Here is a 21,995-nt window from a genome sequence, read left to right on the forward strand (position 1 = left end):
GAGATACTCAAGGTCAGAGCTCTGAGCAACCTGATCTAGATGAGGATGTCCCTGCTGACTACAGGGGGATGGTTGGACTGGAGGAGCTTTGGAGGTCCCTTCCAACCCAAACCATTCTAGGAATCTCTGTCTAAACAAGCTAATTATTGTTCCTGCCTCCAGGAAGCTCTGACTCAAAGCAACTTCCCTTTCCCTTCTTCACCTCAGTGACAAACCCAGCAGGCCCTGCCTGCTCCCAGGGCAAAAGCTGGGGGTGGTGGTGAAAGAAAAGGTGGAGGACAAATGCTCCTGGGAGGACAGGTATCTTGACAAATGCTCCTGGGAGGACAGGTATCTTTACAAATGACAGAATATTTATTACCAATACCTTTAAAAAAAGATTACATCTGCTAGGCCACCGTTAAATATCATTTACACCAGGTTGAAAACTACAGAAGCTTTTAGTATTTTGGTTGGTTGGTTGAGTTTTTTTGTTGTTGTTGTTGTTGTTATCAATTTTTTCTTGGTTTTGTGATTTTTAAATTTTTTTTTCCTCTTTTTTATAATTTTATTATTATTTTTAGTTCTTTTTTTTGTTTGTTTTGTTTAATTTTTTACATAGAAGTAACCATATCAAACTAAGAAAGGAACACAGCTTGAAATACTGACAATATTTCTCTGGTGGGCAACACCCCTGACTCGTACACAAAGTGGAATCCTGGTTATGAGTTACTGAATAAATAGGTTATAGGTCAGAAAGTTAACTCTTAGCCTTTTGGAAGCAAAAGACAACAACAAAAAAAGAAAACAACAACAACAAGGGAATGGGAACAAAAATGATTTAAAAGGACAAATTGCAGGCAAATGCAAACTATCAGGAAGGGGAAAAAAAAAGAAGGAAAAAAGGTGAAAGAAAAAAGGGGAAGAGAAGAGAAAAAAGGGGAAGAGAAAGATGAAGAGAAGAGAAAGAAAGATGAAGAGAAGAGAAAGATGAAGAGAAGAGAAAGAAAGATGAAGAGAAGAGAAAGAAAGATGAAGAGAAGAGAAAGAAAGATGAAGAGAAGAGAAAGAAAGATGAAGAGAAAAAAGATGAAGAGAAAAAAGATGAAGAGAAAAAAGATGAAGAGAAAGAAGATGAAGAGAAAAAAGATGAAGAGAAAAAAGATGAAGAGAAGAGAAAGAGATGAAGAGAAGAGAAAGAAAGATGAAGAGAAGAGAAAGATTAGAAAAAAGATGAAGAGAAAAAAGATGAAGAGAAAAAAGATGAAGAGCAAGAAGAAAAGAGAAAAAAGATGAAGAGCAAAAGATGAAGAGAAAGATGAAGAGAAAAAAGATGAAGAGCAAGAAGAAAAGAAGAGAGAAAAGATGAAGAGCAAAAGATGAAGAGAAAAAAGGGAAAAGGAAGGAAAAAAAAGAAGAAAAGAAAAGAAGAAAAGAAGAAGAGAAGAAGAAGAGAAGAAGAAGAGAAGAAGAAGAGAAGAAGAGAAGAAGAGAAGAAGAAGAGAAGAAGAAGAGAAGAAGAGGAGAAGAAGAAGAGAAGAAGAAGAGAAGAAGAGGAGAAGAAGAGGAGAAGAAGAGGAGAGAGAAGAAGAAAAGAAGAAGAGAGAGAAGAAGAAGAAGATGAGAAGATGAAAAGAAGATATGCTGAAAAGAAGGGAAATAAAGATGGAAAGAAGGAAAAAAATATGAAAATAAAGAAAGAAGATGAAAAGAAGAAGAAAAGACCCAAAAGGACAATAACCTACTGCAGCTCCTTTCAAGTTGCAAAGTGTCTAGAAAATTCCGTTCCTTTCGGCAGCGCTCTCCCGCCTGAGCTTACAAAATTACCCCGCAGTAACAAACAGTCCTCTGGAGAAGAGGCAGTCTGGAGCGTGGTGTGGGTTGGGTTTTCATTCCACTGAGATTCTCTTTTGCCTTCAGGATGTCTTTGGGAAGAGTTTAGCCTAAAGACCCCCCCCCCCCACCTCCAAAGCTCCTGGATCCACAGCCAGAGCTCCCAAGCATTTCCCGTGTCTGCTCTGCTCACTTGCTCCCTGGGATAGGACAGGGAGCAATGGATGTGAGCTGCAGCACAGGAGGTTCCACCTCAACACAAGGGAGAACTTCTTTGCTGTGAGGGTCACAGAGCACTGGAACAGGCTGCCCAAAGGGGTTGTGGAGTCTCCTGCTCTGGAGACTTTCAAGGCCTGTCTGGATGTGTTCCTCTGTGACCTGAGCTAGATTGCATGGCCCTGCTCTGGCAGGGGGGTTGGACTCCAGGATCGATTTGGGTCCCTTCCAACCCCTGACATCCTGTGAGCTGTGATCCATACGGTGGAGATACAAAGGCTGATGAGTTATGGTCCAATGCACGTGGAAAGCAAGGGGGGGTTGGGACAAGGAGCCCAGGGCAGCTTTACATCTCAGAGTCACTGTGGTCTAAGGTCCTTGGAATTAAATCCCCCCAAAGTGAGGCGGGCTTAGCCAGGTTTGCACCCAAGGATGAGATCTGTGTCAGTGGCTCCTTCAGATACCCATTGCTTTTTGTCACTAGAGGCAGAGCTCCCATCTTGCACCATCTTCATTCCAGCCCAGTGTAATGTTACTGATGGTAAAGATGAACCTATTTCAAGACAGTCAAACTGGACTCTTTCCAGAAGGTTAGCTACATGTCCTGTAGTCCACCACCAACTGCAAGTGAAGAGTCTCTCCTGGACTGCAGTGCTTCAAGGCTGTCTTGCTTAGGCCTCTGAATAAAACAGAACCACCTGTGTGTTGTAAGCACTTGACTGAACACAAAGATCATCATAACTGCCAAGGTCAGACTTGAGGGGGCTCTGAGCAGCCTGCTGTAGTTGATGTCCCTGCTGAGTGCAGGGGTGTTGGACAAGAGGACCTTGGAGGGTCCCTTCTAGCCCCATGCACTCTGTGATTCACAGAGCTCAGCACACACTGCCTCAGTCCCAGACCCATTTTGTGAGTTGATTCTTGCAGACAGAAGATTCTTGATGCTTGCTGAGCAGCTGGTAAGGTGAAAGCTCTTGGAAAGCAGAGTCACAACCCAGCAGGAACTCCCTGCTGGAGGAGCTTGGCTCTGCCTTGGAACATTTGTACCGATGCTGCATTGGGAAGCACATCTGGAGTGCTCCTGCCACACGTAGCCAGGTGAAACTGTCCAGCAAAAGCTGCAGCCAGTTTCTTGAGCTCCACTTTGACCTCTCCATCAGAAAGGAAACAAACTCCCAGGCCCTCTTCTCCAGCTCCTGTCACCCTTCAGCCTTTTGTTTGTTTGTTTGTTTGTTGGGGGTGGGGTTGGGGTGGTTTTTTTTTTTTGCCTTTTTTTATTTTTCTTTGCAATTATTATTATTATTTAATAGCAGAGGAAAAAAAACCAACAAACAAACCAACCCAAATTAATATCTACATCCTCATGTTGTTAAAAAACCTCTATAAAACACTAAATAGAGAATAAAAAATATGCATATAAGGACATATGTAAACTGCTTTGGTAACATCATATTCCAGATGTCTTCAGTGCATTGCAGAGTTTCCAAGGAAACTTCAGACAAAGCTAATATTTGCTTTGAGGAAGTACTGTATAATGCCATTCCTAAAGAAGCAAGAAACATTACCTTTAATTTGCCTTGTTGTTTTTGTTCTCTGTGTGTGTGTGTGGGTTTTGTGTGTGGGTTTTTGCTCTTTTACCAGTAGTAAGATGTACTCAGACCACAAGATTACTTAGTACTGGGTGTCTTCAAGAAAACAACTAGCTAAATGTTGCTTTATATTTTATAAACAAGAGGTCCTCCCCCTCGGCTTTTCTCTCTCTCTCTCTCTCTTTCTCTCTCTCCTTGTTTGTCATAGGCTGGAGCGAGCTGTGAGCGAGAGCATGATGGTGCTGATGGCTGACAGGGTGCAGGCGCTGGAGGTCGAAGAGCCGGAGCCTCGCGCGTAAGCATCTGTGGGGAGAAGAGAAGAGCGGTCAGCGGTGGAGGCAGCAGCTTACAGTATCACAGTGTAACTAAGGTTGGAAGAGACCCCAAGGATCATCAAGTCCAACCTGTCCCAACAGACCTCACGACTAGACCATGGCACCAAGTGCCACGTCCAATCTCCCCTTGAACACCTCCAGGGACGGCAACTCCACCACCTCCCTGGGCAGCACATCCCAATGACGAACGACTCACTCGGTGAAGAACTTTCTCCTCACCTTGAGTCTAAACCTCCCCTGGCACAGCTTGAGACTGTGTCCCCTTGTTCTGGTGCTGGTTGCCTGGGAGAAGAGACCAACCCCTTCCTGTCTACAACCACCCTTCAGGTAGTTGTAGAGGGCAATGAGGTCACCCCTGAGCCTTCTTAACCCCCCACCACCCACCTCCACCTCCTCTCCCACCACTCAGCCCAGTAGTCAAGGTGTGGCTTCTCCAGTGCCTGGTACAGAGGGACACTCACAGAATCAAGGAATGTTAGGGGTTGAAAGGGACCTGGAAAGGTCATCCAGACATAGCATCATGGAATGGTCTGGGTTGGAAGGGACCTCAAAAGATCATCCAGACATAGCATCATGGAATGGTCTGGGTTGGAAGGGACCTCAAAAGATCATCCAGACATAGTGTCATGGAATGGTCTGAGTTGGAAGGGACCTTGAGAGGTCATTCAGTCATATAGCATCATAGAATCATGGAATGGTCAAAGAATCATAGCATCATAGATTGGCCTGGGTTGGAAGGGTCCTCCAAAGGTCACCAGTCACAGCATCATAGAATCACAGAATCCTAGAATGGTCTGGGTTGGAAGGGGCCTCAGAAGATCATCCAGTCATAGCATCATAGATTGGCCAGGGTTGGAAGCGGCCTCCATAGGTCATCTAGGTATAGCATCTTAGAATCCTAGAATGGTCTGGGTTGGAAGGGGCTTTGAAAGATCATCTAGTTATAGCATCATAGAATCATAACATCATAGAATTGTCTGAGTTGGAAGGGACACTCTGCAGTCAGCAGGGGCATCCCCAATTAGATCAGGTTGCTCAGAGCCCTGTTGAGCCTCACCTTGAAGATCTCCAGGGATGAAGCCTCAACCACCTCCCTGGGCAACCTGTTGCAGTGTTCCACTACCCTTCTCTTCTCTAGTCCAGCCCCCCTGCCCCCTACTCCTGCTGGCCCCACTACTGCTGATCCAGGATGCTGCTGGCTGTTCACACATCCACATTCTCCACCCAGGCTGGAGATGGCTCCAGGGTTTTCACACTGCTGCACATTTAACTCTGTGTTCCTGCATTGCAGAGGCTCCTGATTTAATGCAGCTTATAAACTGGGCTGTTATTAATGGAAGTTGGGACATGGAGATTTTGCAGAAGCAATGTTGGCTCATAAAATACTCTCTTCCCTGCTTGTTCTCCTACACAACCTCATTTCCCTAAATAAATATTTATGCCTCAGACACACAAAGGAACATGGCCAGGCAGTAGCCTTATAAATTTGAGAGCCTCTGAACACCATGTTTTGTGTTTTGTTCCAGGGAGCTGCAGTGCAGCCATATATTCAATGTATAAACGAGTGTGGAAGTGAGAGACTGGAAAGGTCTAGAGATCTTGAACACAAATTTTGTAGCATGGTCTTTCTTCAGGCTTAATCTAGGAACAGAGTCATGGAATAGTTGGGGTTGGAGGAGACCTTGAAGATCATTGAGTCCAGCCCTGAAGGCAGCACTGCCAGGTCACCACTAAACCATGGCCCTCAGCATCATGTCTCCATGGCTTTGAAACCCCCCCAGGGTGCCACCAGAAATCACAGTATCACAGTCTCACAGTATAACTAAGGTTGGAAGAGACCCCAAGGATCATCAAGTCCAACCTGTCCCAACAGACCTCATGACTACACCATGGCACCAAGTGCCACGTCCAATCTCCCCTTGAACACCTCCAGGGACGGTGACTCCACCACCTCCCTGGGCAGCACATCCCAATGACGAACGACTCGCTCAGTGAAGAACTTTCTCCTCACTTCGAGTCTAAACCTCCCCTGGCACAGCTTGAGACTGTGTCCCCTTGTTCTGGTGCTGGGTGCCTGGGAGAAGAGACCAATCCCTTCCTGCCTACAATTACCATTCAGGTAGTTGTAGAGGGCAATGAGGTCACCCCTGAGCCTTCTCTTCTCCAGGCTAAACAACCCCAGCTCCCTCAGCCTCCCCTCATAGAGCTTGTGCTCAAAGCCTCTCCCCAGCCTTGTTGCCCTTCTCTGGACACGCTCAAGTGTCTCGATGTCCTTCTTAAACTGAGGGGCCCAGAGCTGGACACAGTACTCAAGGTGTGGCCTAACCAATGCAGAGTACAGGGGCACAATGACCTCCCTGCTCCTGCTGGCCACACTATTCCTAATGCAGGCCAGGATGCCATTGGCCCTCTTGGCCACCTGGGCACACTGCTGGCTCATGTTTAGGCGGCTGTCAATCAGCACCCCCAGGTCCCTCTCTGTTTGGCAGCTCTCAGCCACTCTGACCCCAGCCTGTAGCTCTGCATGGGGTTGCCATGGCCAAAGTGCAGCCCCTGGCACTTGGACTTGTTAAATGCCATCCCATTGGACTCTGCCCATCTGTCCAGTCGGTCGAGGTCCCTCTGCAGAGCCTTTCCACCCTCTAACTGACCAACATCTGCTCCTAACTTGGTGTCATCTGCAAACTTGCTGATGACTGACTCAATCCCCTCATCCATATCATCAGTGTGGGCTGGAAGGTGGAACATCTGGGTTTGAGAAGGCCAGACCTGTAGCCTGCCCCTGCTCAGCTTCAGGGTTTGGCTTCATCCCCATTTGTAGGCACAGGGCCTGGGGTGAAGCAGGTCTGTGCCAGCAGCAGGTGAGGAGCAGAGGGACACTGGTTCCTCATGGCCTGGCAGCTGTCAGAGTGAGCACAGACCCTGCTTCCTCCCATCCTCAGAATCATTTTGGTGGGAAAAGACCTCTAAAGTTTTTGAGTTCAATCATTCTCTAACTCTGCTCTCTAAGTCTGGTGCTAAATCATGTCCCTGAGTACCACATCTCTGCCTCTTTGAAACACCTCCAGGGATGGGGATTCAACCACCTCCCTGGGCATCCAGGTCCAACCTTTGACAACCCTTTCAGTCAAAAACCTGGTGCAACTTGAGGCCATTTCCTCTCATCCTATCACTTGTAACAAGGGAGAAGAGCCCAACCTCCACCTCACTACAGCCTCCTTTCAGGGAGCTGCAGAGAGAAGGTCTCCCCTTAGCTTCTTCTTCTCCACACTAAATAATCCCAGGTTCTTCAGCCATGTCTCAACCAGCCCTGTTCTCCAGACCCTTCTCCAGCTTTGTTGCCACACTCCAAGCCCCTCAATGTCCTTCTGGTAGTGAGGGCCCCAAAGCTCAACTCAGTACTGTAGCTCTGGCCTCACACACCCACACCTAATGATACAGGGGGATGATCCCCGGCCTGGTCCTGCTGGCCACACCATTGCTGATCCAGGCTACGATGCTCTTGGCCTTCTTGGCCACCTGAGCATGCTGCTGGCTCAGGTTCAGGCAGCTGCCAGGCAGCAGCCCCCTCCTTACTTGATATCTTTGGGATTCGGATCTGCTCGCTGCTGCTGCCGTCGCCGCCGTCGCTGAAGGGCTTGATCTCGATGATGTAGTCCTCATCAAACGGCAGAGAGAGCTCCACAGAGGTCTTGTTTGTTTCTATCACCGATGTGCTGCTCTGCCTGTTCCACCTGTAGAGGACCTGCAGCGAAAGGGAGAGAGAAGAGGAGGTAGAAAGGGCCTGGGCATCCACTGCCCTAAGGATGCTGCTGTTCTTCTCCTCCTCCTGATGCTCAGAGACAGGGTCTGGTCATAAAGGGGCTAGGGGGGGTTCTGCTGGGGATCCACCACCAGCACAGTGGTGACAGTGCCCAGGCAGGGAGGTGACACTGAGAGGAGGCTGATGCTGCTGTGCAGCACTGTGCCCTCGGTACATTTGGTACATTGGTGGCAGGCATTGGAACAGGCTGCCCTGGGATGGTAGTGGAGTCACTGTCCCTGGGGGTGTTCAAGAAACGTGTGGCTGCGGCACCTGGGGCCATGGTTTGATGGCTGGGGGGGTGGGTGGGTTGATGATTGGACTTGATGATCCTTAGAGGGCTTTGCCAACCCAGTTCTAAGATTCTGCATGGCAGAGCCCTTCACTGAAGTATTTAGCTTGATGAAGCTAAAATAAACCACGAGGCTTGTGCAGAGGAGTCAGAACTTGTGGTGGTGCTTCATCAGGAAGCTGAGTGGGGAGGCGAGGGGGTGGTGCAGTGCTGGGAACACCCTCCCAGAAGAACTGTTTTGTTTGAATTACCTTCTAAGACCTGGGAATTCTACTCATTTAGATCCTCAATTGTGACATCAAGGAGATGATTTCCAGGAAAAAAACAGTAAATGTGAGCAGTGATTTGCTGTGGTCAAGGAAAGGAATCTGCTTACCCTAAAGCTGTGCTCAAAGAAGCCCTTTTAGAAGCTCCCTAGCTGGAGCTTGCTTTTCCAGGGTCATGAGTCTCTTTCACCCCCTTTCCACTGGCTTCTTAATTTGCATTTCAGATCTAAACCACCTTGTGAAAAGCTGGGCCCAACTGCTGAGGTTTTGACTAAAACCCCCAAGGAATGGCTTATTTTTGACAATTCAACAGAGTGCACCAAAGAGACTTAGAAGTTAGTGGAGGAATCCAGGAGAGCTGGCCCAGGCTCACCAAACTGCTGCTGCTGGCACTCCAGACTGTGAACAACAGACAGAGCACAGCCAGGTCCTTCATCACTTCAGGCTCTGGTGGGAAATGTTTGCATGACTCAGTCCTCAAGGCAATGGCTGCCAGTTGCCCATCACTGACTTCTTTGGGCCAAATGGAACCCTTGTGTAAGGTGCTGAATTCCTCCCAAGACTCCCCTCCAGTTAAATGATACCCTATTCAGTTGGCTACCAAGGAGGATTCTCTTTCTTCTCCTCCTGCCTTTGCTTTCTGATGAAGATGGGGGCTATTAAAAAGGCATTTTATTGATCTGCAATTAGTCAGCTGCAGCCCTTGGAAGGTCTCCACCAAAGGCAGGAGAGCAGTCCTGCAGGTGGGAGCTTCAGAGGAGAGGAGGAGGTGAGGGTCCATGGGGTGAGACCCACAGGGCCAAGCATCACTGTGGTGAGGGTGAGCAGCCAGCAGAATGTGCTCAGTCTATGTGGCCATGGCCTGGCTCTGGGGGAGTGCTCCAGTGTGGATCTGGCAACCCATGGAAGTGCCGTGAAGAGCACCTCGTCTGGTCTTGCACTGCAACCCCCAGCTTGACACTGGACTTGGGGCAATGTGCCCTAAACAATCTGGCACCCCCTGCAGCTTGGTGAGGATTCTCTGGAGGCCCAAGGGGGTGGTGAAGCAGGAGGTGCAGGGCAGTGCTGTGACCAAATACTCACTTTGTAGCCCCTCACTTCTGACTCGTTGTCCAACGCCTTCACCTGGTCCCAGTTCAGTATGATCTTGGAGTCAGAGGAGTTCCAGATGATGTTCCCAGGGGGCTGACTGGGAGCTGTTCCAAAACACACACAGCACTGTGTCACTAAGAAGCATTTCCCAGCTGGATCTCTCCCAGCACCAGTGAGGATTGTACCACCATCACTCTGCCAAGCTAATGAGCTGTTTCACTGCTCTGTGTCCTCAAGGTCACAGGAGGTGTGACACAACACAGTGCTCTAAGTGAAGAAAAGGGTTCAGGCAGTTGCTTGACATGCCTGAGGCCAGAAGAAGAAAGCCCTCCTGAGCCATGAGATAAATATTTAATTCTCCTGCACAGTGGTGGTTGCAGCTTTGCCTGCTCTGCTCACTCCTCACTGAGATGAGCCTTGCAAAAAACCCCCCATACAACCCAGGCTGGTACATCTCCTGCACAGAACCCAGCAAAGACAAGGCTGACAGCTCCTCCAGACAGGAAAAAGCTTTGGGGCCTGGAGCAGCTCTCTGAGGAGCAAAGGCTGAGAGCCCTGGGGCTGAGAGCCTGCAGAAGAGCAGCCCCAGAGGGCAGCTGAGCAATGCTCAGCAAGAGCTGAAGGAGCTGTGGGGGGCAAGAGGCTGGGGCCAGGCTCTGCTCAGTGGTGCCCAGGGACAGCACAAGGGGCAAGGGGCACAAACTGGAACCCAGGAGGTTCCATCTGAAGAGGAGAAGAAAGTTGTTTGTTGTGAGGGTGCTGGAGGCCTGGAGCAGGCTGCCCAGAGAGGTTGTGGAGTCTCCTGGTGTGGAGAGCTTCCAACCCGCCCTGGTCCTTGTGCTCCTGGGCAAGCTGCTGTGGGTGCCCTGCTGGAGCAGGGGGCTTGGACTGGAGGATCTCCAGAGCTCCCTTCACTCCCCGTGCTGGCATTCAGACTCAAGAAAGCTTAGAGACGAGAGAGGGAAGTGCTGGCAGCTACCCCCCAGGAGGAGCCCCCAGCCCCAGGGGCACTCACGAGGCTTTCTGGTGGTGACGTTGACGGCGGCGCTGGAGGGGCCGGTGCCAGCGGTGTTGTAGGCCCTGACTGCCAGGTGGTAGAGGGCATTGCCACGCAGGTTGCCGACCCTGGCCGAGGTCTGGTTGCCGACCGTTCGGATCCTCTTGGCGCTTTCCTCCTTCTCGTCGTCTCTCCAGCACCTGACCTGGGAAGCGGGGCAGGGATGTGCGGCCGGCGGGGATGTGCGGCCGGCGGGGATGTGCGGCCGGCGGGGAAGTGCGGCCGGCGGGGAAGTGCGGCCGGCGGGGATGCGCGGCGGGCGGGGATGTGCGGCCGGCGGGGAAGTGCGGCGGGCGGGGATGCGCGGCCGGCGGGGATGCGCGGCCGGCGGGGATGCGCGGCCGGCGGGGATGCGCGGCCGGCGGGGATGCGCGGCCGGCGGGGATGCGCGGCCGGTGGGGAAGTGCGGCCGGCGGGGAAGTGCGGCCGGCGGGGATGTGCGGCCGGCGGGGATGTGCGGCCGGCGGGGAAGCGCGGCCGGCGGGGATGTGCGGCCGGCGGGGATGCGCGGCCGGCGGGGATGCGCGGCCGGCAGTGTACAAGTCCTACACCCTCTTACAATCCCTCCTTGAGGTCAGAGTGGCTGGAAAGGTGCCCAGGGGAAAAGGACCTGGGGGTGCTGATCAGCGGGAGCCACTGTGTGCCCAGGGGGCCACCAGCGTCCTGGCTTGGATCAGCAACAGTGTGGCCAGCAGGACCGGGACAGGGATCATCCCCTTGTACTCAGCACTGGGGATGGCACACCTCAAACACTGGGTTTGGTTTTGGGGCCCTCACTCCCAGAAGGACATTGAGTGGCTGGAGTAGGTTCAGAGGAGGGCAAAGAAGCTGTTGAAGGGTCTGGAGAATAAGGCTGGTGAGGAGCTGCTGAGGGAACTGGGGGTGTTCATCCTCGAGTGAAGGAGCCTGAGGGGAGACCTCATTGCTCTTTACAGCTCCCTGAAAGGAGGCTGGAGCAAGGTGTGTGTGTGTCAGACTCTTCTCCCAAGGAATATGCAACAGGAAAGATTGTGCCAGGGGAAGTTTAGGTTGGACAGGAGGAGCAATTTCTTCCCCCAAAAGGGTTGTCAAGGCCTGGCCCAGGCTACCCAGGGAGGTAGTGGAGTCCCCAGGAGTCTCCATCCCTGGAGGATATGGTGCTGAGGGACATGGCTTAGTGGTGAGCTGGCAGTGCTGGGTTGGACAGGAGGAGCAATTTCTTCCCCCAAAAGGGTTGTCAAGGCCTGGCCCAGGCTACCCAGGGAGGTAGTGGAGTCCCCAGGAGTCTCCATCCCTGGAGGATGGTGCTGAGGGACATGGCTTAGTGGTGAGCTGGCAGTGCTGGGTTAATGGTTGGACTTGGTAATCACAAGGGTCTCTTCCAACCAAAACCACTCTGATGAGACAAGCTGCAGGAACCCCTCCACCCCATGGCAGGCAGGAGCAGCACCTCAGTGACCACCCACTGCGTTTCCTCAAGGACACTGAGTTGTGTTTCCATACCTCGTACCCCTGTATCCTTCCTTTGTGCTGGTTCTCCCAAGGGGGTGCCCAAGAAACTTCAACATCTGAGGCAGAAAGACTTCTGGCCAAGACAGTGGTTGGGGCTTTAGTTGGCTCTGGGTAGAGGAGTTAAAAAAGAAATAAAAATCAATCAGGAATGAAGAATTTTCCATTTTCTATTCAATTATTCTTGAAGTTGGAAGGGATTTAGTGTCCCCAGTGTGTGTGACCAAACAACCTTGCACACCTCAGGAGGAAGGGCTGTCAGCCTGTGCCACACAGGTCCTCTCCTCCACCTGAGGAGTAATCAGATCTCATTAGCAAGCTGAAGCCAGGCTCCCACATCCTGTAATTAGGACAAGAGGAGCCACTGTCTCCTTGTGGCCTTCCAGTATCTGAAGGGGGCTACAAAAAAGCTGGGGAGGGACTTCTGAGGGTGTCAGGGAGTAATAGGACTGGGGGGGATGGAGCAAAACTAGAAGTGGGGAGATTCAATTGGATGTTAGGAAGTTCCTCCCCATGAGGGTGGTAAGAGCCTGGCACAGGTTGCCCAGGGAGGTGGTGGAAGCCTCATGCCTGGAGGTTTTTAAGCCAGGCTGGATGTGGCTGTGAGCAACCTGCTGTAGTGTGAGGTGTCCCTGGCCATGGCAGGGGGTTGGAACTGGCTGAGCCTTGAGGTCCCTTCCAACCCTGACAGCTCTGTGATTCTATGATTCCATACTTCAGACTGTAGTTGTGCTTGTAAGCACAGCTTCAGCTGCTGTCCAACTGAGCTGCTCTGGCAAGTTTAGGCTGGGGGCAGGATCCCTCAAGGAGGATGCTAAACCCTGGCAGCCAGGCCAAGCCCTGGCCGTGAGCCCCGCGGTGGGGCTGGGCTCTTGGCTTTACCTTCCTCTGCGGAGTAGACGACGGTGACAGGGCTGAAGGAGCCTTCCCCCTTGTTGTTGTAGACCCCAACCTTCACCTCGTAGGGGGAGAAGGGGGGCAGGGTCTCGTTGCGGAACACGTATCTGGCGGCGTCCGGGGAGGCCACCACGGTCTGCATCCAGCTGATGGTGCCGAAGGGGCGGAAGGCCACCACGTACCCGAAGCCTCCTCCGTTCTGCAGCTCCTCAGGCACCGTCTGCGGGCAAGCAGAGCGCGCTGTCACCTCGGGCACTGTGCAGCTCCCGGGCTGCAGGCTCACCTCTGCCCCCAGGCAAACAGCGACAGGACAAGAGGGCATGGCCTGAAGCTGTGCCAAGGGAGGGTTAGGCTGGAGGTGAGGAGAAAGTTCTTCCCAGCAAGAGAGATTGGCCATTGGGAGGTGCTGCCCAGGGAGGTGGTGGAGTCACCGTCCCTGGAGGTGTTCAGCAAAGGCTTGGATGTGGCACTTGGAGCCATGGCTTAGTTGCCAGGAGGTGTTGGGTGTGAGGTAATAGGTTGGACTCGATGATCTCTGAGGTCTTTCCCAACCTTATTGATTCTGTGGTTCTATGAAAGGAAAGACCTCTAGACACTTAAGAAAGAGTAAACTGAGTGCTCTACCAAAACACAAGGACTGATCTTCTTGTCTTGTGTGTTTTGGAAGCATCTTGCAGTCTCTTTGGGAGACACAGAGTGGCTAATTAGTCCAAAAGAGGAGGAATTGTAGCAGGCTGAGCTGTGTGGTGAGGACACACACACACAAAGCCATTTATAAGGGGTTTTTTTAATGACCTTAAAATTCTCTCTGGTGATTCCTGCTGCCAGCTGGGTCAGCAGCAGTGCTAAGTGGCATGTCTGGTGAAGTTCATTATTAGGAAAATATGCCAGCTGCATCCCATCAGGGCAGGGAAATATCAGCAGACAAATGACTAAAACTCTGACCTCCACTGCTTGGAGGAATATTAAACATTTCTCAGCTCTGCATCTCCTTTTGCTGCCTTTCCATAGCAGCAAGGAAAGCCAAAGCCAGGCTGCCGCTGCTGCTCTCTGCTCTTAAATCTTTGCTGCCCTGGATCTAGGCTGCGTAGAGAAAAGTGTGGCCAGCAGGTCAAGGGAGGTTCTCCTCCCCCTCTGCTCTGCTCTGGTGAGGCCACACCTGGAATACTCTGTCCAGTTTTGGGCTCCTTAATTCAAGAGAGACAGAGACCTGCTGGGGAGAGGCCAACAGAGGGCTGCAAGAGTGATTGCAGGACTTGAACATCTCTGCTATGAAGAAAACCTGAGAGGCCTGGGGCTGTTTAGTCTGGAGAAGGCTGAGAGGGGACCTTATCAATGTCTATAAATATCTGGGGGGTGGGTTTCAAGACCTGTTGGAGTGGGGGCAGAGGAGGCCACAGCAATGATGGGAGAGAGTTGGGGTTGTTCAGCCTGGAGATAAGGCTCCAGAGAGACCTTCTGGTGGCCTTTCAGTGCTTCACAGGGACAATCAGAAAGCTGGGGCCAGAATTCTGAGCAGGGTCTGTTGTGACAGGACAAGGAGTGATGAACATAAAAAGGGAGACCTGAAGTAGAGAGAAGGAAGAAATATGCTACACAGAGTGGTGAGACACTGGCTTAAGTGGCCCAGAGAGGTGGGAGCTGGCCCATGCCAGGTCAGGTTGTTTGGGGATCTGAGCATCCTGTTCTAGTTGGGGATGTCCCTGCTGACTGCAGGGGGGTTGGACTGAATGACCTTGAAAGGTCCCTTCCCACCCAAACCATTCTGTGGCTCTATGATGCCAGTCAGGGCTGTATGAATATCCCTCTCAGTCTGCTCTCCACCTACCTCCCATGTAATGACCAGCTCAGACTTGCTCCCTCCACCTCCACTGACATTAGCTGGGGTCACTTCTGGAACTGCAAGGAAAAGAAACAAAAAGGTGCAGGAGATGAAGGTGGCAGCTGTGAAGGCAGAAGAGCACAGTGACATGGAACAGAGCTGCACAGCAGCAGGACTCTGCTGGCCTTCTCCTGCTGGGTACCAGAGATGCTATTAGGAAGTGACTAATTTGCCATGGCAAACAGCACATTAAGAGTGTGTCAATAGCAGTGCATTAGAAGTGTGCCAATTAACTTGTGGATTCAGTCACTAATTGTTTTGTTTAAACATTTGTCTTCCATAAAAAGGGCTTTCATTTTATTTTCCTATGCCATATTCTCCTCCATTACAAGAGGAAACAGAACCCAGGAGCCATCTGCCAGGGGTTTCCCATATCCCTGCAGCTACCATGCTGAGCCTACACCTTGCTGGGACCCTTCTCTGCCAGGTCAGAAGACAGGGACAGCATCAGGCAGCATGAAAGCTCTCAGGGCTGAAGAGGCAGCGTGGCCCCAGGTGGCAGTGGTGTGTCTGGGAGAGGGTCACAGATGATAGACCTTCAGGAAGTTCATGAAATGATCCAACCCAAAGGGCAGCCCAAGGTGGTTGCTCCAACACAGATGGCCCACAGTGTGAGGTCCAAGTTACTTCAAGAACCACAGAAGCATCCAGGGACTGCTGGCTCTCCAGTTGTGAAGCTCAGACCCCTGCTCTCAACATGCTGTAGCTTTGTGCTTCAGTTGCCACCACACAGCTCAAGGGAAACCAGAGGACCTGCTCTCAGAGCTCACCTCTCTCATCAACCTTTTCCCCCCACCCCCAAAAACCTGCCCAAATACATTTGTTGGCTAATCTTTGCTTTCTGCAGGGAAAGGGCATGAAGTCTTCCTACACTGCAAGAATCATGGAGCCCATCAGGAGCTCCACAGCCTCCTTTGCCCGTTCTGTGCACACAAATAATGTGCTATGAGGGAGGAGAGAGCAATGGGCGCAGGAAGAGCTCCTCAGCTTCCTCTGTTAGCATTGTGCCATGGTTTAATGAGCAGCCAGATTGCTCTATTGCTCCAAAAGGGGCAAAAGAATAATGCTCCAAAAGGGGCAAAAGAATAATGCTCAGACACAATGGATTGGTCAGCACTGGAAAGCTTAACTGGAAAGGCTATTTACAAACTATGATGCTGCAGTTACACAGTGGTGAGCACAGCAAAGCACATCAAATACAAAACAATCCACAGTCTGGGCTTAACACCAACCACTTCAAACCAGTGCTCTTCCTTCCCCCACCTGGGGTTTACCATAAGCCCCAGGGCTCTTTCTCCCCCTGCCTCATTTCTAGGCTGGTTCAGGCTGGCCAGGTCCAAACTGCCCCTCTTCATTTCTCTCTCCTGAGACCCATCAGGGCCACACCACACCCCCCATGCCTAGGGCATAACTGCACAGTAAAAACACCCCAGGAGATAAGAGAGGTACCTCCCATGGGAGCAGAGAGGGAAGGAAGAGAGAAAATAACTTTGCAGCCAGGTTTATAGGGATGCAGGAGGAGATTCTCTTATTTCCTGTGTCCACCCACGGGGCTGGGCACTCTGGACACTGGAGGTCTCAACTCTGTAGCCCCTGGCCTCAAACTGCCACACAGTGCTGAGTATTTATTTCAGACTCACGAGCTTCTTCAGTTCTTCTCTTCTCTGAGGGTCTGCTGGGTTCTCCAATGCCGATCAGGTTGGCAGCCACCACTCGGAACTCATACTCGACCCAAGGGTTCAGCCCCACCACGGTGGCGGTGAACGTCCTGCCGTCGATGATCTCGGGGACTGGGAGACAGCCACAGGTCAGGGGGGCAGCCAAAACCCACAGCCACGTGTGAAAGGCTGCTGAGAACAGCAGCCTGCAGCTGCCTGAGAGGCTAATAGGGAGGGAAGGAGGGAAGGAGGGAAGGAGGGAAGGAGGGAAGGAGGGAAGGAGGGAAGGAGGGAAGGAGGGAAGGAGGGAAGGAGGGAAGGAGGGAAGGAGGGAAGGAGGGAAGGAGGGAAGGAGGGAAGGAGGGAAGGAGGGAAGGAGGGATGGAGGGAAGGAGGGAAGGAGGGAAGGAGGGAAGGAGGGAAGGAGGGAAGGAGGGAAGGAGGGAAGGAGGGAAGGAGGGAAGGAGGGAAGGAGGGAAGGAGGGAAGGAGGGAAGGAGGGAAGGAGGGAAGGAGGGAAGGAGGGAAGGAGGGAAGGAGGGAAGGAGGGAAGGAGGGAAGGAGGGAAGGAGGGAAGGAGGGAAGGAGGGAAGGAGGGAAGGAGGGAAGGAGGGAAGGAGGGAAGGAGGGAAGGAGGGAAGGAGGGAAGGAGGGAAGGAGGGAAGGAGGGAAGGAGGGAAGGAGGGAAGGAGGGAAGGAGGGAAGGAGGGAAGGAGGGAAGGAGGGAAGGAGGGAAGGAGGGAAGGAGGGAAGGAGGGAAGGAGGGAAGGAGGGAAGGAGGGAAGGAGGGAAGGAGGGAAGGAGGGAAGGAGGGAAGGAGGGAAGGAGGGAAGGAGGGAAGGAGGGAAGGAGGGAAGGAGGGAAGGAGGGAAGGAGGGAAGGAGGGAAGGAGGGATTCCCCTAAACACAACCTGGGTGAGGACTGCTAAACCCTTTCTCACTTCTCCAGCGTTTGGTTGGCTGCAGAGAAGGAGCCCAGGAATTCCTGCTCTTGAAGAGGGTCTCCTGGATTGCCACTTATTTTTGGGAAGCAAAGTGTCAGGACAGCAGCTTTTAAGGGGCTTTGTTTTCCCCCTCTTGAAAACACCCTGGCCCTGGAACGTAATTAACTGGTTCCTGGTGCAAAATGAACCTCTGAGGGAAGGAGCAATGACCTCAGGGGGCTTTTTCCCTCCATCAGGAAAGCAACTCTGCTGAAAGATAAGCCAGATGGCACTGGGCTGGCCCTGAGAGATGTCTGCAGAGACCACAATTACTGTTGTATATCTCCTGTGTGGCAACAAAAGGTAGGAATCCATTCTGGTTTCCCTTAAACATTCATGAGAAAAGTGGATGAGTAACAGCCCTGGCTGGGCCTTCCATCTTTGGGCTGCCAGACTTGAAAGTAGTTAATAAGAGCAGAGCTCTGCAGCCACTGAAATTACTTTTCCCTCCAGGGGCACAGCTGCTCCTCTCAGCCCATCTGTGGGACCTGATGGATGTGTTTCCACAGGTGGTGCTCTATGAAGGCCAGCTGATGGAGAGGTGATTCTGCCACTCTGCTGAGACCTTACCTGGGGCAGTGTCCAGCTGTGGGGCCCCCAACCCAAGAGAGACATGGACCTGATGGACTGAGTCCAGAAGATGCCACAAAGATGATCAGAGAGCAGCTCTGCTATGGGGACAGGCTGAAAGAGTTGGGGCTGCTCGGCCTGGAGAAGGGAAGGCTCCAGGGAGACCTCAGAGCTGCATTTCAGTATCTGAAGGGGACCCACAGGCAGGCTGGGGAGGGACTGTTCCAAAGGGCTTGTGGAGATTGGACCAGGGGCAATGGTTTGAAACTGGAGCAGGGCAGATTTAGGTTGGACATCAGGAGAAGTTCTGCACAGTGAGTGGTGAAACACTGGAACAGGTTGCCCAGGGAGGTGGTTGAGGCCCCATCCCTGGAGACATTGAAGCTCAGATTGATGTGGCCCTGGACAGCCTGCTCTAGTTGGAGGTGTCCCTGCTGCCTGCAGGGGGGTTGGACAAGATGCCCTTGGGGGGTGCCTTCCAACCTGATACAATGTGTGACCCTGTGATGGACCTACCTGTGCTCACTGCTTGCCACCCCACCGAGAAGGGAGTCCTTGCTTGGACAACATACATCGTGATGGGGCTGTGGTTGTCTGCTCCTGGCCTCCAGGACAGCTGAGCTGTGGTGTCAGTGATTTCATCTATTGTCACAGCTTCTGGTGGACCTGGGGGACCTGTTGGAAGGATTACAAGAGAGAGGTGCTTGGAGCTTTGCAGTAGTCCAAGAAAGGAGCACTCCTGGTTGTCTTCTCTTAGTCAGGACAGAGGTTGCCCAGATGAGATTAGAAGGCATGGGAGAGAGATTCAAACCCAGAGACCACAAGCTTCACCCTTGCCTCCAGATGGCTCCATGTGAGCAGCAGTGCTGGGGCAGACCTGAGCTCACCCTGCAGAGCAAGGCACTTGCTGCAGCACTCGGGATCAGCTCTGCCAACTCATGGCTGCTGCTGCAGGACTGGCTCCTGGATGAGTAGGAGCGGTGGCTGCAGCAAGGATGCACCCAGAGGCTGGTGAGGAAGAAAGGGCCTGCCTGGAATGAGCATTGTGTCTGAGGACAGCCCAATGTGTTCACAGACTCAGAGAATGGTTTGGGTTGGAAGAGGCCTTTAAAGCTCATCTACTCCAACCTCCTTGCAATGAACAGGGACATCCTCAACCAGAGCAGGCTGCTCAGAACCCCAGGCATGGTTCCAGGGATGGGGATGGGTCCAGTTCTGGGCTCCACAGTTCAAAAAAGACAAGGAACTACTGGAGAAAGTCCACTGGAGGCTGAGAAATGCTGAGGGGCCTGGAGCAGCTCTGTGAGGAGCAAAGGCTGAGAGCCCTGGGGCTGAGAGCCTGCAGAAGAGCAGCCCCAGAGGGCAGCTGAGCAATGCTCAGCAAGAGCTAAAGGAGCTGTGGGGGGCAAGAGGCTGGGGCCAGGCTCTGCTCAGTGGTGCCCAAGGACAGCACAAGGGGCAATGGGCACAAACTGGAACCCAGGAGGTTCCATCTGAGCAGGAGGAGAAAGTTGTTTGTTGTGAGGGTGCTGGAGGCCTGGAGCAGGCTGCCCAGAGAGGTTGTGGAGTCTCCTGGTGTGGAGAGCTTCCACCCTCCCTGGGCATTGTGCTGCTGGGCAAGCTGCTGTGAGAGCCCTGCTGGGGCAAGAGGGTTGGACTGGGTGATCTCCAGAGGTCACTTCCAACCCCCACCCTGCTGGGATTCTGTGTACTGGTGCCAGGGGTCACTTCTGTACGCTCATTTGATATTCCCTGGCATAAATCATTGATTTTCATTCCAGGATCCAATTTCTTCTTGTTTTGACCCAATTCCAGTATGGAAAAAACTTCTAAAGACGATCCTGAAGGCTCTAGTCATGCACCAGCTCTTCACTTCCCTCTCCAGTCTCACAGTCCAGGGATACTTCCCAGTTTTTATGGGTTTGGTGAGACAGCTCACAGCACAGCCATGGGACCACTGGCCTGGCCAGAGATGTCCCCATTGATGTTTTCAGAGAGTGAGATCAGCGCTTTTACCACCACCAAGGGGTCTTTCCTCACGAGAATTTGATGTTCCTCTTGTTTGTGATGTTCCTCTTGTTTGTTTACAGAGCCAGCACCAAGGAAATTACCCAACTGAGGCTGTTAGGCAACATTTGTGCCCAAATTAACCTGAGCTCACACTGCAACAAAAACCTGAGAGCTGGTTTAAGGAGGAGCAACCTCCTGGGGGATGAGAGAAGCGGCCTCAGTGCCTCCAGGGACCAAACTCTTTGCCCAGCACCATGGTTCAGAACATCTGTGCTCATAATCCTGTGGGGGAAACGTGGTGGAAAGCCTAACAATATTCTGAGGATAACAGAAATGCCCAGGCAGAGACCAGGGCACACTGCTGAGTGAATGTTCAGGGCTAGTCTTGCACATGGTGGTGTTGGGTTGATGGTTGGAGTTGGTGATCTTAGAGGCCTTTGCCAACCTCAGTGGTTCTATGATTTCACTCTGGCACAGCTTTGCTAAAGGAGGACTTTCTCATTTCAGTGCTCTCCTGCTCTCACTGAGCTGCCTGACAACTTGTGTCCCATGGAGAGCAGGCAAACTGTGACTTGGGGGTCGACAAGAATTGAGGGTTGCAGGTACAGAGCAGCACCAAAGTTTGCTCTCCTCAAAGCTAATGAGCTGGAAAATATAGATCAGGTTTACTGTATGGATCCAGGCTCAGGTTAACTAATTGCATCTCTGCTCCAGTCCTACTTACAGATCCCCTGTGGGTGGTGCTGAATAGATCTTGCAATCACAGGATCATAAAGTTGTTTTGGTTGGAAGGGACCTTTAAGATCCAGCCATTCTCTCATTACCAAGGCTGGTGCTAACCCATGTCCCTCAGCACCACATCTCTGCCTCTTTGAAACACCTCCAGGGCTGGGGAGTCAGCCACCTCATATCAGAGCCTCCATCAGCGAAGTTCCTGCATCGTGTTCATCCCAGCAGCGGAGCCATGCTGCTGGGCAGCAATGCACTGAATAACCTGCATGCTCTTTCTGCTGCACAGGTCAGCAAAGAAAGCAGCTCAGCTGGTGCAATTCAGGGCATGGATGTGTGTGAGTGTGGCTGTTGGATGAGTGTGTGAAAGAGGAGAAGCTGAGGGAACTGGGCTCGTTTAACCTGAAGAAAATGAGGCTGACAGGAGAGACTCTCTTGGTCTCTACAGCTCCCTGAAAAGAGATTGTTGCAAGGTAGGAGTTGGACTCTTCTCCCAAGAGCAAGTGACAGGAGGAGAGTCAACAGCCTCAAGTTGCACCATGGGAGGTGTAGGTTGGACATGAGGAACAACTTCTTCCCCCAAAGGGTTGTCAAGCCCTGGCCCAGGCTACCCAGGGCAGTGGTGGAGTTCCCATCCCTGGAAGGATTTCAAGTCTGTGTTGATGTGGTGCTCAGGGACATGGTTTAGTGGTGACCTGGCATAATTTTTGATGGTCTTGAAGGTCTCTTCCAACCAAAAGAATTCTATCAGAGAAGAGAGCCAGAAGATCTCCCCTCAGCCTCCTGATCCCCCTGCTAACCGGCCCCAGTGCCCTCAGCAGCTCCTCCTGTGCCTGGTAGGGTTGAGTGGGGATTTGCAGGGAAGTTTTGATCATCCATCTTGCACCTCATCAGAAACCAAACCTGACTGTTCAGTCTGTCCACTCCCCCATCCCTCATGGTGCTGCCTGGGAAGCAGGGTGGGTTATTAACCTGTGTGGAGAGCACTATCCTGATTTCCATCTGGGAAGCAGCAAACTGCGGTGGTGGAGTCCCCATCCCTGAAGGAGTTCCAAAGCTGTGTGGGTGCAATGCTGAGGGACATGGCTTCGGGGTGACCTGGCAGTGCTGGGCCAATGTTTGGACTTGGTGATCTTAAAGGTCTTTTCCAACCAAAAATGACTCTATGAAAGGATCTCTTTAGGTGCTGCTTGAAAACACTCTGAAGCCCAGGGGGTACTCCGAGCTTATTTCTTAGTTTAACGACAAGATGCTGAGATCCCAGTGGAACATCCCTGAGCTCAGGAACTGTCCTACCAGCAGCAGAAGATAGAGGAGAGAG

General features: G+C 52.1%; 1 protein-coding gene across 1 annotated transcript in view; it reads right to left on the minus strand.

Moving 5' to 3' along the window:
• Positions 1-3,310: 3,310 nt before the first annotated feature.
• Positions 3,311-21,995, minus strand: part of LOC104309251 (contactin-4) — a 416,486-nt gene continuing 397,801 nt past the window's right edge. Inside the window, exons 16-24 of the mRNA XM_054180010.1 lie at positions 18,452-18,610; positions 16,366-16,515; positions 14,672-14,742; positions 12,829-13,063; positions 11,941-12,056; positions 10,417-10,603; positions 9,393-9,505; positions 7,526-7,694; positions 3,311-3,917 (exon numbers count right to left, since the gene is read on the minus strand). Coding sequence (XP_054035985.1) covers positions 3,817-3,917; positions 7,526-7,694; positions 9,393-9,505; positions 10,417-10,603; positions 11,941-12,056; positions 12,829-13,063; positions 14,672-14,742; positions 16,366-16,515; positions 18,452-18,610 — 1,301 coding nt within the window. The 3' untranslated portion in view covers positions 3,311-3,816. The remainder of the gene's footprint in view (positions 3,918-7,525; positions 7,695-9,392; positions 9,506-10,416; positions 10,604-11,940; positions 12,057-12,828; positions 13,064-14,671; positions 14,743-16,365; positions 16,516-18,451; positions 18,611-21,995) is intronic.

The sequence above is a fragment of the Dryobates pubescens genome, chromosome 1 (assembly GCF_014839835.1).
Source record: "Dryobates pubescens isolate bDryPub1 chromosome 1, bDryPub1.pri, whole genome shotgun sequence".
Taxonomy (NCBI): Eukaryota; Metazoa; Chordata; class Aves; order Piciformes; family Picidae; genus Dryobates; species Dryobates pubescens.